The sequence below is a fragment of the Podarcis melisellensis genome, assembly GCF_964234715.1.
Source record: "Podarcis melisellensis genome assembly, chromosome: 5".
Classification (NCBI taxonomy): domain Eukaryota; kingdom Metazoa; phylum Chordata; class Lepidosauria; order Squamata; family Lacertidae; genus Podarcis; species Podarcis melisellensis.
This window is the reverse complement of record NC_138537.1, coordinates 71549037-71566590: the sequence shown is the minus strand read 5'-3', so window position 1 is coordinate 71566590 and position 17554 is coordinate 71549037. Positions and strand designations below refer to the sequence as shown.

Sequence of the window (17554 nt, the reverse complement as noted above, 5' to 3'; positions counted from 1 at the left end):
TACTTTGTTATCTACAAACTGCCAAACAGAGAGCAATGAATATTGACTCGCAAAGTCCGGTGCAGACCAGAGGTCTTGTTCTATCCCAGTCACTGGGTTTGCGGGGTTCTAGTTCTAAGAATGGGATGCCTGATCTGAAATGGATATCTGCTCTTAAAGCTTTTTCTCTGGCATATTTAATACCTTACACTTAAAACTTTTTAATATAGCAAAATTCCCATAAATCACAGATACTGCCCTTATAAAATGAAGAGGTGGATTCTACACCACATGTTCTTTTTAAATATAGTTTTTATCAGGAGGCAAGATAAACTCTTATATATATCATTACATAATCCTTTCCAGAATAAGAGTATCTGTTGATCTTTTTTCTTTTTGGAGGACTTAAAAAAAATAGTAATCAAATTACAAAATTTCCAACCATTGCAATTTCCTTTTGACTTTCCATGCTTGTTTCCTGAGGTTCTTCTCTTTTAACAACATTATGTATTGTAAATTCTGTGACCAAACACAAATGAAGTGTTTGGTGGACTGTGAATAAATTATATTTGTATTTGCTTGTTTTAGTTGTGTATTTATTTATTCCAGCCTGCACTGAGGGTTCCTTTTGGAGCTCAAAAGTCAAAATAAAATGCCTTTTGCAAATGGGTGTGGGTGGGTGGGTGTGAATGTTACATTGTTCAACGTAAATGAAATACTTGTGAAAAAAGTGAGTGATTGAGCCTGAATTTCTATTGTAAGAGGAAGTGTAGAATTGCATAGACAATGTCATCCACAGCCACTTTAGCATCTGTTTAATTCTTTTTTCATCTATGGGTGAGGCAAAGCTTATTACTGTGTTTGTGAAACAAATTGTTTAGCAGAATATCTCACTAGTAGTCACAGAGGCAACTCTAAGGAATTCAAATCCCACCAGTAACTTTTCAAATTATAGCAGTGTTGCCTCTTTCCAAAGAAAGATGAGCAAAACGCAGTAGTATTTATGAAGGATATGTCACACGTCTACCTTCTTCAGACATTTATCGCAGAACACACAAAGGTGCCTGTTGGTACACATGGGGCTCACTCCACCCCTGGGCAATATTGCATGTGCCAGCAACTCTTCCCAAGACACTATATGATTGGCTGAGACTTGAGAGGGTTGCTTCACTGTGCAAAGTGTTTCTAGCAGGGAGATGGGAATCTTATTGAGGGTTTCTATTCCCATGTTGAAAACTCTTCCTATAATGAACTGCCCACTTCACTCAGTCAATTGCACATCAGCTCAGTGGTGTTAGTAGCATGTGCAACATCATCCAGGAGCAAAGCTCCTCCCAAGTTTTCCTGCCACACTTTCACATGTCCTACAATGCAGAAAGACTGCAGCGTCCAGAGTAGCAAATAATTTATCAGATTAGTCTCTTCTAAGTTCAATGGTATGCACACACACACCACTTGACAATAATTTCCATGATTTCTTGATTCTGATTGTGAAAGCACATGTTCTTGAGTTCTCTTGCATGGGTTCAGTTCAGACCAGGCTTCAGTAAAGTTGGGGGTGGAGTGAGGCAAAGGCAGTCTGCAGCTAGAGAAGACTATTTGCTAGTCTGCAGCTATTTGCTCAAAACAGCAAGGTAAGCAAACCTAGAAACTTTTATAGGTGCCAAGGAATTAGCCTGCTAAGCTGAAGAAAACAGAGAGAGGTGGGGTATAAGAGAACTTCAGATTCAGTCATACGAGTATATGTTTCATGGGACACAGTGGGTGGCTTTCTCCCTAGCCCTTCCTGAGCTACTATTTGCCACCTGACTCCAGTTAGTAGATGTCAGGATTCTAATACAAAACAAAGTAGATCCTGCAAATGCAAAGTCTGTTCACTCCTGTACACTATCCACATGTGAAAGAATATGCTTATATGAATCTCTCTTAATAATTAGACAGTAAGTACCTAACATTATTTTAAAGACTCTAGGACTATTCAAAACGCCCACAGAAGATTCCAATAATAGCTACAAGAAAAACAACAGTATGGTACAAACACTTCCACATGAACAAACATGGAGCAGGGCCATACAAAAATATGTATAATAGGGAAAACCAAAAATATGCTGCTGTGAACATAGTCACTAATGCAGTCACTGTATTTTCCTAGGGGACAAAAATACAAAGCGATTACTGAAAGCTAAGGTTACATCAGGTCCACTGCACTACCAACAAACTCACCTCAATAAGCCTGCACGTATGTTCTTTAAATATAGCAGCATATTCCATTATTTCCTTTTCTCTTCCATTTTTGGCAGCTTCAGTGAGCACAAGAAGTGGAACAGTTGTGTCCAAGAAGGAGTCTGAGATATGATCAATGATAGCTTTGCGGAGCTGGGAAAAGAAAGCACCATTAATTAAATCATATATCATGGTATTTCGTGTGTGTTATGCTATGCAGTAAATGTACTCTGCAAATAAGAAACCTTGGGTTGTATCCAATGCTCTGTGCACATAGTTTTTGCTAATACAATGGGACTTCCATTTCCTCTCCCCCACCCCATGCCCCCATCTAAGTTGCTCCGGACCCACGAGATCCTCCACTCCAGCTTTATGTCAGAACTGTCTACTAACACAAGACTATGCTAGATTATGGCTGTTAGTTTTAATTTTATTTTAGTGCATTGTATAAAGATGTTTTTAAAATGTATTGTGTAAGGATACTTTTAAACAACCTCCAGTATGGAAAGAATCATTTTCACAGAAGAAAGCTGTTATTCTGTTTTCCATCCTTTCTCTCAAAACAGACATTGCTGTGCAGGAGGGACTGACCAGATCCAGATCTGCTTGGCTTTCAGCAATGCTGCTTCGTCGTGTGCCTTTGCCCTAGGACTATTTAATCTCTCACTCTTATATAATGGAATCTGTCATCCAAGGAACTGACTAACCCCACACCTTCAAGCAATAAAGCAACATTAGGTATTCTCAGACCACTCACTGGAGCCTTGAATACATATTTCTTGGACTTTTGGTGTTTCCACTGTTCCAAACCTGCATCCCTAATCTCCATCTGCATTTCTTAAAGAAAAGTGTGTCTCCGTAAAATAAAACAAAAGCATGTCATAATTATTATTTTATGTTATAACTGCTTGCAGACCTATCTATTTAACATACTGTACTTTTCCCCTGAGGAGATTACCTGCCTGCGGAGGTCTCTTGTTTTCTTGCACATATTATCTATTGCAATATTCAAGGCCTTGCTCCTTTCTTTTTTGTCAGCCTGGAAAGAAAAAAGAAAAAAAGAAATTTTTGAGCATACAAAGCTAGTATGTTTAACATCTTAATAAAAGCAACAAAGAGTCCCATGGCACTTTAAAGACTAGCATTTCTCACTACCATAATTTCTCTTTAGAAAATAATATATTCAATCTACTTTAGTAAATTATATTTTTGAACATAACAAAAGGTACAAAAGTACTGTGTTCAACAAGGATGATTTGTTCATTCAGGCCACATGTACTTGCAATAAATATATGCTTCTGGTTTCAAGGATTTCCAATCAACTTACGTTCATATTGATCTAGTATATCCAGGCTAACCGTAACATACATTCATATGGGCACTGCCCAACCCCTTGCACATTTCCCTGCTTAGGGGCTCCAGAATATACATATTTTTTCATAGGACAATTAATTACAGTAGAGTTAAATAAAGAAATAGCTCCAACTTCTAAAAGTTAAAAATAACTATGTAATGCATAAGTACTATTTATTTTATTTATTAAATTTGAATAGCGCTTTTCATCCATAGATCTCAGGGTGGTTCACAACATAAAAATACAAGGTAAAAAAACCCTCAAAACATGAAATAAAAACAAGAAAAACACAAACCAGTAACCCCCCTCCAACAACACATTTAGAAGGGTCTCATATATTTATCGGCCAAACGCTTGGTTGAAGAGGACTGTTTTCATCCGACGCCTAAAGGTGTATAAAGCAGGTGCCAGCCAAACCTCCCTGGGGAAAACATTCCACAAATGGAAAGCCACTGCAGAAAAGTTGTCTACAAAAAGCAAACCTAACATCTCTGACGTTACCTTAAAGAAAATACCAGGGTAGGGGTGTGGGGCGCATGCTCAGTTGTGACTGATACTTCAATCTTGTAATCAGAGATGATGATTTTACCCACTAGAAAACTGTAAAGGCTGTCCTTGAAGGTAAACCACTACAGTAGACCTCCTGAAATCTGGCAGGATTCATTTCCTCCATAGAGTCTAACCTGGCAGCAAATTTCACCCAATTCTGCCAAAAATCAAATTTATGGAGGTTTCTGTGGTGGGGTAAATTTTAAAGGCACCCAGCACAGAAGAAGATCCTCTGCCTGTAACCTGACAGGCCTTATCCATTCTGGAGGTGCTACTATGCCTGCAAATTTCAACCATGTTTTGCAATCCCAAAATAAATCCTACCTCCAAACCCACTAACATCCCTGTCCCCCCCCCCCATACAGACATACCCAACTCATTCTTACAACCTTAACTATGTCTTGCAAAAGGAAAAAGTATAGATATTTTTATTTCCCAGTAATAGTGAATTTTGGAAAATGTTGGCAGAAGAAGCCTCATTTTTTTCCAAATCAGATTCAGCCTAAAACTGACAGGCTGTTTTCTGACGCACTAAATCAGGATCCAATCCAAACCCTCCAGTCTGTTTATACCCCTAAAGGTAAGGTAAAGGTAAAGGTACCCCTGCCCGTACGGGCCAGTTGTGTCCGACTCTAGGGTTGTGCGCCCATCTCACTTAAGAGGCCGGGGGCCAGTGCTGTCCGAAGACACTTCCAGGTCACGTGGCCAGCGTGACGAAGCTGCTCTGGCGAGCCAGCACCAGCGCAGCACACGGAAATGCTGTTTACCTTCCTGCTATAAAGCGGTACCTATTTATCTACTTGCACTTAAGAGTGCTTTCGAACTGCTAGGTGGGCAGGAGCTGGGACCGAACGATGGGAGCTCACCCCGCCGCGGGGATTTGAACCGCCGACCATACGATCGGCAAGTCCTAGGCACTGAGGTTTTACCCACAGCGCCACCCGCGTCCCTTGATACCCCTAAAACTGACCTTCAAATCACCACTGAGACAAGAAGCAAACCCTGTGATTTTGAGCAAGTCACTATTTCTCAGTCTTGTGATGGTGTTGTGAGGTTCAGCAGCCTAGGAAACTCCTCCGCAGAAGGGGAGGGTAGAAATGTTATAAGTAATTAAGGCACATTAAGATCAATCAATGACACTGGGGAAAAAAAGATTTTTTCAGGGCTGGGCCTATCATTACGCAGAGTGAGACTGTGCTGCCTCTGGCTGCTGATTTTGGGTGTTGTGAAATGGCAACAAATTGGTATATTATTAATTGTATTACTGTTAGATTTTTTTGCTGCCAGGGAGAGGGAGAGGTGCTTGTTGGATTTTTTTGCCTGAGGTGCCAAAATAACTTGACCAATTTTGGGTACTATGCACCTTGAATTTTGAAGAGGGCAGATTTGCTGCTCTGCTTCAGGCAGCAAAATGTCTTGGGCCAACTCTACTTAAAATGTTTACAGGTCTACATGCTGAAAATAATTAGGGTTCTGCAATAACTGCACAGTTCAGCAGTGACTAGAAGGAATAATTCACTCACTGTGTTTCCAATGAGGAAAACTACTCGGGCTCACTTAAGACATTTTCGTGCATCTGCAGAAGTCTCACCATTTTGACAGTTTACAATTTTCACAGAGACTGGGTGATCAAAGAAGCTGCTATGGACATATTGAGCTGAAGCTTCATGTTGCAACAGTGAAAAGATGCTTCAGGACATTTCATCCCTTTCCTCACCAGTTCTAATATGAATTTCCGGATTAAGTACCCAAGTAAATAATAGAAGTTGTGCAACCTTTAGCAACACCACACAAAACTAGAATGAACACTTTTTGTTTTTTTCATTAAAATATTGCATGCACCGAAAGTACTAGAATGCAAAAACATTACTGCAAGTTTGCTGTTCAGGCTTCAGAACAGCAGTGGGCGAACTAGATTTCATTTGATCATCGGTCCTTTGACATGGTAAAAAAGTAAGTGTATGTAATCTACTCTAAATGCATATGAGGTCTGAGAGCCTAGAAGCAAAGATGCCACCTGACCAAGGGGACTGTTCACACATAAAAACTCTGGCAGCCTTTACAAAGCCAACAGAATGGTATACTGGTATAGTAAACCAAGATTAACTCTCATAATTTTTATTGCCTGGAAACCCTTAAACAAGGGAATGGAGAACCTTTTTTAGCCTAAGGGCAACCTCCAAGGGCTGCATGCCAGGGGTGGATATGCCAGGGGGAAAGTAGTTCAAGCAATAGAGGGCACGCTTATCTTTCTACCATTGCCCAAACAAAACGCCTCTCCATTCTCCATCCAGCAAGCACTATCACAGTTCAAAGACACAATCCAGCTAGGCATAAATAATGGAGGATGCAGGGCAGTGCTAGTAAGTGAGGGTGGCAAGGAAAGGGAGTCTGGCCTAGGGAGAACCCCAAAGGTCAAATAGGCCTCCCTGAGTGTCAAGTTCTACCCCCCTGCCTCAAACAGAGCTCATTAAGCAGATTACATTTTTGATAGAAGACTATCTCAACCAGAATTCACCATGGCAAAGCAGCTGTTTGTCCCAGTATTTTCATCCTACCTCTTCTTTGACCCTATGGTTTGCTTCCAGTTTTGCTATGGCTCTGCTCTGGGAATGAAAGAGTTGTCCTGCTCTTGAATAATATCAGTGAACAGTTTTCTGCCTTGCAAAATTCAGTGGGTGTGAACTGTCCAGACTCTGGACTGTTCTTTTCCACATAATTGCAGAAAACTAATGGTTAGGATTGGAAACATGATTAACTATGGCTACAATGCTGCTTACTGGGAAGTAAATTCCATTGAACTAATGGGATCTGTTTACAAGTTAAACATCTCTATTGTAAGTATTATCCCCTGCCTTTGTGCACACAAGGCTATACAACATGTTTAGAACTGCATCACTCATTGTTATTTTTTGCAGAAGGTTTCTCCTGTAAATGTTACTTTAGGCAGTGTTGATAACACTGCAAGCAAAGTATGTCTCTCAATCCCTTGGTTCACTATACATTTAGAACAATTTGTCCAAATAAATTACTTGTCTCAGCACCTTAGTGTAAGAAAACTTATCTTAATTAAATATCTCAAGAGCATCTGTGTTAGTCTGATGTAGCAAAAACAAAAACAAAAAACAAATAATCCTATGCCACCTTTAAAAAATGTCACAATAAATCAGTTCACCTTTAAATGTTGTGTTCTACATTTTTTTCATTGGATATTGTAATGTTTGTAATCAGTTGACTGTCAGGCCTGATTTTTTTTAAACCAAGGTTTTCAGATCAAAAATAAAACCAAAATTTTCCTGTTAATCCAAACAAAATGGAAACAGTTTGGGGGTTGACATCTATCATAAAATGGAAATACCAGAAAATGTGGATAAAGTAAAAATAGTGACTTTTGCCTCACAACCAGGGCCTAGTCCCATGGCACATGCGTGTGCGCGCACACACACACGAATGTGGCTGCCTCAGGAAAATACTAATTTTATTAAAATTTTAATGTCAAGCTTATATCTTTAGGGATTGTTTTTTCTAATTCCCATCTTGCTCCTTACTTTTGACAAGAAGCAAGTTCCCCTCCACCACCCTACATTTTGAGTTACCAAAAATAGGAACAATGTTCACATATAAAATTTATCATTATTCACATCATTATACATATGATTCAGATTTATACACACACACACATCCATGTATATCCCAGGTTGCCTCAAATAATCAACACATAGAGACATACAACAATGCATATAACTGTATAAAATATGTATTAATATACATATGTAGAGATAATATTATGCTGCACAAATATTGTACCACAGTCAGCTTGATTATTTATTTGTATTATATGCATAATAAAGATTTCTTATGTATAATTTAGTATAAAATTGGTCAGGCGTTCTAAAAACAACAAATACACAAGCAGGTTACATATAAGTGGCCACTCAGTACAAGAGGTGGTTCAATACTGCCAAGTTCTGAGTATAAATTCATTTAAAACAGATTCATCTTCCACTCACACCGAGTTCCAGCACAGATGGTTGTGCAACTGCCCCAGGCACTTAGCATTCCACCATAGCCCCTTGTGTAGACAGAATATTTAGAAGAGCACAACATCAAATTCCACCCTTTGTGCTTAGGCTACCATTTTGATTTCAGAAACTGAAACCATAAGGAGTACAGTGGTACCTTGGTATACAACCATAATCCGTTCCAGAGGTCTGGTTGTAAACCAAAACAGGTTGTAACCCAAGGCGCACTTTCGCCAATGGGGCCTCCCAAAAAAAATTGGTTGTAATCCAAAAAAAGGGGGGGTTGCAATCCAAAAAAAAGGGGCACGCACTTCCGGGTTTGATGTGGTTGTAATCCAAAATGGTTGTAATCCAAAGTGGTTGCAAACCAAAGTACCAGTGTACTGCAATGTTACATATAAAAGCAAAATTACAAATTCACCAAGGGTGATGGCCTTGGACTCCGCAGATGGTGAGGGTCTGTTTGACAAGGGCCTGATCTGTGAGGCGTTATCTACATTTTGCTGATTCCTTCCTCTCATTTATGCCTAAAATCTGGCTGGAGCGGATTATTGCATATCTCAGGATCACAAAGCTTAATTTCCCTCAGCAACTCTTGAAGAATCCTTATTTTAAGAGTCCTGGAATTATACCAAAAACAGCACAGCTCCTTTCCAGTTTCCACTCCAAGTTGTGTGTAAAGCCATGCTCAGCCTCTGGGTGACAACCTGTGCATTAGTATCAGCTTATCAACAAATTCAAAATCACCACAGGTGCTGGTTAGTGAAACTAGCAAATGAGAATAGAGTTCATACACTTGCTTGGTCAGTGTGTCCTGTATAAGATATATTGCTGTGTTTACATTTGACATATCCATGACCCTCTGTGCTTTTACAAATGAAAGTGTCCGCCTACCCACTGTGCCAATGTTTCGTCGATGCTATTCCATGGTGGTTGTCCTGATGAATTCTCAGAGCCATCTGTTTCCCTGCGGTTTCATATTCCTTTGATAGAGGAAATAATAACAAAAAAACAACCCCTCTAACTTATACTACTTGCTCTATGTTCAGACTGCCTGCCAATGTTCCACATGTGTATACTCTTAACCTCCTTGTTCTCTGCAATATTAATGCTAGTAGCAATATCCAGTGAATGAGGAAGCAGAGACTTTATTCAGTGTCTCCCATGGTTTCCCTCTGGGGCACTTTCCCCCTGTTGATTCTTCAATGCTCTTAAAAAATGATCTGTACCTTCCCCCATTCCATCCTCAGACAACAGGCAGAGTCAGATGGGGCTGTAGGATGGTGCGGAGGCAGGTTTTGTAATTGAAAAGCTGAGCTTGGAAGAAATGCTGTATTTTCTTAGTCTTTCCCCCCAGCTATCTCTCCCCCTTCACATACTCCAAGTCCAATGCAATTCCTCAGTCCCCTACTGTCCTCCCATAGGGGGGCGAGGAGCAGGAAATCTCTTCTAAACCTACTTTTTAAACACATAAGGCGAAAACAAATAAATGGTACACAATTTTTGTTCATTGTTTACATCCTTACCAGGAGCCAATTTACCTCAAAATAATGACTTGGTCTCCTGAGAGGCTGGTATGCCAAGAATGATATGATTCACACTGTACAATTCAATGAAGCAGCATTTTGCACTGTCAACTTGCTCACCCACTGTTGTTTGCAATGCCCAATGTATCTCATGTTAAAAGTGAGCTACACCCTAAGCTGGAATTTGTTAAAATATTTTTGGCCGTGACCCTGGAGCTGCCCAGTAGAAGACGATTTTCCAATATGGGCTTGATTTTACTTGGTTCTCCTGCCACCATAGAAATAGAAAATGTGAAACTAGCTATTGCTATTGTTTGTTACTATGTATTTTTGTGTGTTTATATTATAAACTGCCCTGTGATCCTTGGATGAAGGGTGATATATAAATTTAAATTTTAATAATAATAATAATAATAATAATAATAATAATAATAATAATAATAATAATGTGGAAAACAAAGAACATATTACAGCCAAGCAGGTTTTAATGGCTGTTTACCAACACACCAAAGTAGGATTAGCCAGCCTCTCATCCACATGCTAGGCTCCTTTGCATCTTTTCCATATCTGATCAAGTTTATATTAACATTTGCCCTTGGCAGTCAGTTGGTTGTCCATAATGACAGAACCAGCCTTGCTTCGGAAAATCATAAAATGCTTTGAGAGATCTATGTTATGTTTGATGGACGCTGTTTCATATCTATATCTAAATCTATACATCTGAAGTTACACATTAGCTGGAGATTACTATTTTCCAGAGTGCCAAAAATAGGGCATGAAAGACTTGGTTGCTCTGAATGTATGCATACATTTCTTCTTCTTTTTGAAAACGAAAATGCTTTATTGAGTTTTCAAAACAAATAATACAAACAGAACCGCCAACACCATTCCATAAAAAACAAGGGGAATTATTCTTAACTGGAAATGTGGGTTGAAGTGTCATCAGTGTGCAGATGAAATCCAGCTCTCTCCCTCCTTTTCAGCAAATCCAAGAGAGACAGTGGGTGCACTGATTTAGTGTGTGGGTGTGGTTAATGGTCTGAATGGGAGCCAATAATTATTCTCAATTCAGGCAAGGCAGAGGTACTGCTAATGGGTGACTTGTATGCCCAGCTAAGCAGCAACAAGCGATGTTCGCAAACCAAGAAGCAGCATGAAAATCCTCTTCCTTTGCTCCTTCTGGCTGTTAAGAACAGGCCACAATGCATCCTAAATTTGGCTTGAAAGATCACACACACACCTATTTAAAATATATGGGTGGTGGTGTGTTTTTTAGATGGACACAGGCCCAGAGATTGCTCTGAGTGACAGAGCATGGCCAGAATTTTACCACGACACAACAATTAAGAATAGAGCTTTGGCTTCTCAGATATTCTCCTCCACACAACTGTAATCACACTGAGGGGAAAGCAGAGCTGCACTTATTGGCCCCATCTCAAGGTCTCCTGCTGGTCCCAGCACCTCTGCCAGCCACATGTCTGGAAAGAGGAGCCTACTGTACACAGATAGGCTCTCCCCATGATCAGGAACGCTTATCGCAAAGAGTTCCTGACCATAGTGTTAGGGGCAGACCAGCTCACAAGGTTTACAACTGGGAGGGGCATGGAAAGGGTTCAGATTAACTAGTGTCAATGCTGGTACCTCTTAAGTAGCTGCCACTGACTAACCAACCTCTTCCGTTATTCCCAACTGTGAAAGATTTGAGGGGATTATAAACACCCAAAAGCTGAGAGTGTGAAAACTGTATTCTCTAAAGGCAGGTGTAAGAAACATCAGGCCTGGGGAAAGAATGCACTCATCCTGGCCTCTCTAATCTGGGTTTAGAGACCCTCCCTAGGCCACATCCCATTCCCAGGACACATCCCTCACTGACCCTGTTCTACACAATCTTCATGTGTTTTTGCCTGGTTGGAATGTATCCATGACCTATGATAATGCATCTTGCTTGTCTTTATATGTGGGGATGTGTAGGAACCTCCGATGTGTGTGGTTGGAATGCAAGCTACTGCACAAAGTAGGAGTAATATCTGTTGCTCTGCCCACTTTTGCCCCTGGTCCAAGCCACTTTATTTTTTACTATGGCCCACGAGGGTATGCAGGCTTTAGCTGAAAAAGGTCACCCACCCACAGCTTAAAGCCAATGACTAAATGCTTCTGATATATGTATGTCATTGAAATATTACTATTGTTAGCTAGAATGTATTCTCAGTACTGATAGCATCTGAAACTAGTTCCTATGGAAAAATAAGCATGGTAGAGACTGACTGAACAGAATTTGAATCATCCCTACACAATGTTGTCTAGGGGGATATGGGCTCTTCTGGGGTTTTTTAACATGTGGAATGGGATGGCAACAAACTTAATAAGGTAAAGGTACTCCTGACCGTTAAGTCCAGTCATGGATGACTCTGAGGTTGCGCGCTCATCTCGCTCTATAGGCCAAGGGAGCCGGTGTTTATCTGCAGACAGCTTCCGGGTCATGTGGTCAGCATGACTAAGCCACTTCTGGCAAACCAGAGCAGCACATGTTTATCTTCCTGCCAGAGCGGTACCTATTTATTTACTTGCACTTTGACGTGCTTTCAAACTGCTAGGTGGGCAAGAGCTGGGACCAAACAACAGGCACTCACCCCGTCGTGGGGATTCAAACTGCTAACCTTCTGATCAACAAGCCCTAGTCTCTGTGGTTTAGACCGCCCACATCCCATAAATAAACTTATGTATCCATAAATCTTGACTATATTTTATTATTTAGATTTTTTTAATTTTAAAAATAATTGAACTTTCTCAGTGGCAGGGAAAGAGGTTGTGGAGAAACCGGAAAATGAGTTAAATATAATAGTCTAACAAAGTGAGAAGGGGAGTTTGCATGGAATTGCACACAAGCTGGAAACTATAGTATTCTACTGACTATTTTATGCAGCAGGGATTCAAAGAATCTTGAAGGGGATCAATCTTGGCTTTGTGAGCATGGTTCTCTAAAGTTTCCTGCAGGAATTCTCTATTTTTTTTAACCCCAGGAAAGAGCAACACATCTGAACAAATTAAAAGAAAGTTGTACTTCTGGAATGTAGAGTTCCTGGAAGATGATGGCAGAGTTCAGAGACTTCACCAAATGCTTGCTCTCTGCAAAATTCTCTAAAAACCCAGGCAAAGGTTTTTATCAAGTCTTCCCTCAGAAGAAGAAGAAAAAAATCAGTTTTCATTTCCTATGAAGGATCTCTTCGTGATTCAAGAAACTCATACAGATAACCCTTCATGTACAGTAATACAGGCATTTGATTATTTTCAGATGGAAAGGGCTAAGGATATTCTTAGTTCCCTGCTACACTGAATATTTCCATTTTGAGCTTAGACAAGTAGCATGCACCAGTCTTGTAACCACAACTGGTCTATGGATGCACACTTGAGGCAAAAGCCACATCCTTGCTTCCAATTTCTTCATTAGCCTAAGAAGCCAGGCTGTATAATGGAAGACTGGATTCATCGGGGTCTCTTTAGCTCTAGGAATAATCAACTAGAAGAATCCACAGATATGGCATATTACCAAGATGGCCCAGTCTGTGTACTGGATATAATGCCAATGTGCTCAGGCTGCCAGCCAATCTAGCTGAGGGCCTCTGAGATCTATTTCAATTTACTAAAGCTCATTATTGCTGCCTAATCATAATTCCTTGTACAAAAAATATTTATGTCTGTATAATGCATCAGGAAATGTACAAACAGTCTAGGATGCTCACTTAAATCAACCCACGTAAAAGTTTCACACATATAACTACCGTTAATAATGCGAAAGTGTTGAAAGGTATGAAAACCATACCTGACAATTTTGTTTACAACCATTTTTTCAATCTGTTTTGTATGTCAAAACAAGTTGACAAATTTCCTAGCCAGCTTTGTCATGGACTCTTCAGATATTGTAGTTAAAGTATCATTACATCATCATTGTCTGCCCCTCTCAGGGCCCTAGAAGAAGACCAAATAATAATAATAATAAATGAAAACATATAGAGATCCCTCTCAAGGTAAAACAAAATAATTCTGAAACTGGAATTTACCAGTTGCTGGAAATTGTGCGTAGGCAGGGTGCTGTTGTGCTCATGTCCTACTTGCATTTGTGTGGCCACTGTGAGAGCAGAATGCCAGACTAGATGGGCCTTTGGCCTGATCCAGCAGGCTCATCTTGTGCTCTTACCAAACAAATTGATGTGTCAAAGAAAGGGTTCAGGATCCCAATATGCCTAAAAACTGTAGATGGCAAATGATAACAATTGATAGTATCTTACTATAAAAAAGCAGTACTTGTCTGTTCCTGGCAAGTCCATGCAAAATACAGACTCAAAACACAAAGAAGAAACAAAATCGTTCCCCTCATCTCTGAAGCCTACATTGTGTTTCTGCAGATGGATGGGACTGGAGTATTTTCTTTATGTATCACCCTTTCCCCTCCACTATCTTTATGGATCCTGCAGTTGCGACTTGACAAGAGCTGAAAGGATTTTGCTCACAAAATGATCTTACTTGGTGGTTTGTCTTTACAGGAATAAGCCACAGTGAGCGTCAAAGAAATATGAATATTTACATTTAAAATTTCATCTTCCAAATCGGATTGTAAAAACACATTCACGTACCTATTTATTCTTTGTTACATTTTCATCCCACCCTTCTACTAAGGAGCTTGGTGTAGTATGCATGGATCTCCCACCACCATTTTGTTTATAACATCTCTGTGAGGTAGGTTAGGCCACAAGACAATTGCAGGCCTAAACATCCATTAAGAGCAAAAATGGATGTGTTGTGTGAGACAGGTGGAGCATAGCCATGAATTTGATCAGAGTTTTGGCAATGGTCCAGTTCCCTTGCAAAGCAGTTTGTGGCAACTTTGATCAGAAACTGGCAAGTAAGGAGAAGACTGAGCACCTGTTCCTGCTATCTCCTTATTCTGATCAAATTCAGTCTCCATTTGCTGTGTGGAAGTAAAAGCAAAACAAAAAATGTCAGGGCACATCACCCACTTTAGAATCTCACTTGGCCCTAAGCTTCATGGCTAAAAAGGGATTTGATTCCAAGTCTCCCTAGTTCAAATCTAAATCATTGTCGATACTCAGTCCAACTCTAGAACTGATTGTACTAATTAGGTGCCTAAGAAGAGGGGCTGTTAAAAGACTTTTGTTTTAGTATAAATCAGATTTACTACAGGTAACAAAACTTATTCTGAGAATCTAAGGCTAGGGAAAGTGGAAGCCTTATGGATTATTTTTCAATACATACATACCAGAATTGTGATAAAAAGCGATGATTATGCTTCTGGAGGAGTTAAGAGATAGAGCCTGCAATCTGGCTGAGAATATGAGCACAGATCTCCATTACTGTCTTGCATTTGCGACAGCTGTTTTCACTCTGTTGATGTTTTTTCTGTTAATAGCCATCATTACTCAGAGCAATAACAGCCAATGTGTGCAAACTGCAAATCTAAACAGACTTGAGACAATCATCTCCCCTCCAACAGAAAAATACGTCTTTCTTGATAACTTGGAAGCTGTGGACCTTTTTGACTATGCTTCATACCAGTTACATCATTTCGCTGAGAAATGCAGCTCTTACCATGTTATTATCAGTTGATAGCAGACAAGATACCCAGACATGTGCAATGTATATAAAAGTGATATATTGGGAACAAACTCGGTTCACTGAAGAAACCATCATTCCCTCTAATAGCAAACTTGGATAGTTGAGTGCCCATCGGTTTGAAAGTAAAATGGAGCCACCCATAAAATAAAGAATTGGGGTTTGTTTTTGTTTGGTTTTTTACATATTTCCTGAGGTCTCCCAAGATAAACAAAAGTATACAAATGTGCAAATTAAAAAGAATAACAGAGATGCCCTGTGAATGCCCAGAATTTATAAAATGTTAATAGTAGCTAACACTAGCAAAGGAAGGAGAAAAGGGAGGTGCCTAATGAAACAAGGCTTTTCAAGAAGTTGAGAGGACTGTGTAGGTCTATCAGTCTATGGTTAAGAACAGTTGAACCATGAGTGTCAGTTGAAGGGCAAACCCCAACCCCAATGAAAAATGGGTGGCAGAGGTAGAAGGGCAAGTGGCCTACTCAGTGCTATTTTTCTAGAAAAAGAGGTATCATAACTCACCATGAACGCCTCCTTGTTCTCAAGGCGCTCAAGGTGGTTTAAAATTTTAAAGTACTAAAACAAATAAAGCAAAGTTGGCCCTATGCGGGGGGTAGAATTCAACCAAAGCAATTACTGGTATTGTATTTGCCTGCCTCTCTTACTCTCTGCTTTCTTCCCACATGGCAAATGGTGTCAGTTGCCCCAAGAGGGTGTGTGATACATACCCTGAGCAGGGCCAACCCTTCCATGAGGCAGATTGAGGCACCTGCTTTGTGCAGCAGATTCTGAGGGGTAGCAGAGAGGTGTACATGTGCTACATGCCTCACCCTACACTCCCTGAAGCTAGTTTGTTGGTTCAGGTCAAGTGGAGGATGTTGCCTTGTCACAAGGGATGAAATAAGTATCAACAGATAGTCCAGCCAACTCCTGAATGTGGAATGAACAGGGGGCACCATCTTGTCTGCCTCAGGAAGCAAAATGTTTCAGGCTGGTCCTGACTATGAGGATAACACCACTTGTATGGTGACTGGGAGCGGCCGCCGAGACCATATAACACCGGTCTTGAAAGACCTACATTGGCTCCCAGTATGTTTCCGAGCACAATTCAAAGTGTTGGTGCTGACCTTTAAAGCCCTAAACGGCCTCGGTCCAGTATACCTGAAGGAGCGTCTCCACCCCCATCAATCTGCCCGGACGCTGAGGTCCAGCGCCGAGGGCCTTCTGGCGGTTCCCTCATTGCGAGAAGCAAAGCTACAGGGAACCAGGCAGAGGGCCTTCTCGGTAGTGGCGCCCACCCTGTGGAACGCCCTTCCAGCAGATGTCAAAGCAATAAACAACTACCTGACATTCAGAAGACATCTTAAGGCAGCCCTGTTCAGGGAAGTTTTTAACGTGTGATTTTACTGTATTTTTGGTTTTTATGGAAGCCGCCCAGAGTGGCTGGGGAGGCCCAGCCAGATGGGCGGGGTATAAATAATAAATTATTGTTGTTGTTGTTGTTGTTGTTGTATGACAGAATAATGTTTCAAAACTCAGCCCCTGCTACATTGACTTATTTCATTTTGTTTACTAGAAATTCATTCAGTCAACCATTTTGTCACAATCAAGTGGGAGAACACACTGTGTATATATCCACTGTAACCTGCCAACCTAGCAGTTCAAAAGCACATCAAAGTGCAAGTAGATAAATAGGTACCACGACAGCGGGAAGGTAAATGGCATTTCCATGTGCTGCTCTGGTTTGCCAGAAATGGCCTAGTTATGCTGGCCACATGACCTGGAAGCTGTCTGCAGACAAATGCCGGCTCCCTCAGCCAGTAAAGCGAGATGAGTGCCGCAACCCCAGAGTCGTCCGTGACTGGACTTAATGGTCAGGGGTCCCTTCACTGTTACCTTAACCTTGAATTATAGGCATTTCCAGCATGGTGACAACCATGACATATATAATATGCCATTTCCATGGTATGTGCATCTTCTGGTAGAGTTTTCAGGATATCCATAGTGAAAGAGGAGAGTTGCATTATTAATGTGAAATGCATACAGTTCAAAAAGTGAAGATAACACATTTGTGTTACTCTTCTAATCTGTAATGTTGTATATGACACTTTATAGATGACACAGTACATTAAATGCCACAGAGATGGGAGTGTGTCCAGCTGAGGCACATTATTTCTTCCAATTCTGCAGTTTCCCTGGGTGGAATATCACCCTAGTATATGATCTCAGGAATTCGCCTAGCCCTAGTTCTTGCTAGAACCCATGAGCTCTTCCGA

At 40.6% G+C, this 17554-nt stretch overlaps 1 protein-coding gene across 12 annotated transcripts in view; it reads right to left on the bottom strand.

Moving 5' to 3' along the window:
* Positions 1 to 17554, bottom strand: part of CTNNA3 (catenin alpha 3) — a 564841-nt gene that overhangs the window by 247159 nt on the left and 300128 nt on the right. For all 12 annotated transcript variants that reach the window (XR_014168802.1, XR_014168803.1, XM_081913569.1 and 9 more), the window contains 2 exons: positions 3161 to 3241; positions 2203 to 2355 (listed from right to left, as the gene is read on the bottom strand). Coding sequence is in view for 10 of the 12 variants with exons in the window: in XM_081913569.1 (XP_081769695.1) it covers positions 2203 to 2355; positions 3161 to 3241 (234 nt within the window). In the remaining 2 variants the exon portion in view is untranslated. The remainder of the gene's footprint in view (positions 1 to 2202; positions 2356 to 3160; positions 3242 to 17554) is intronic.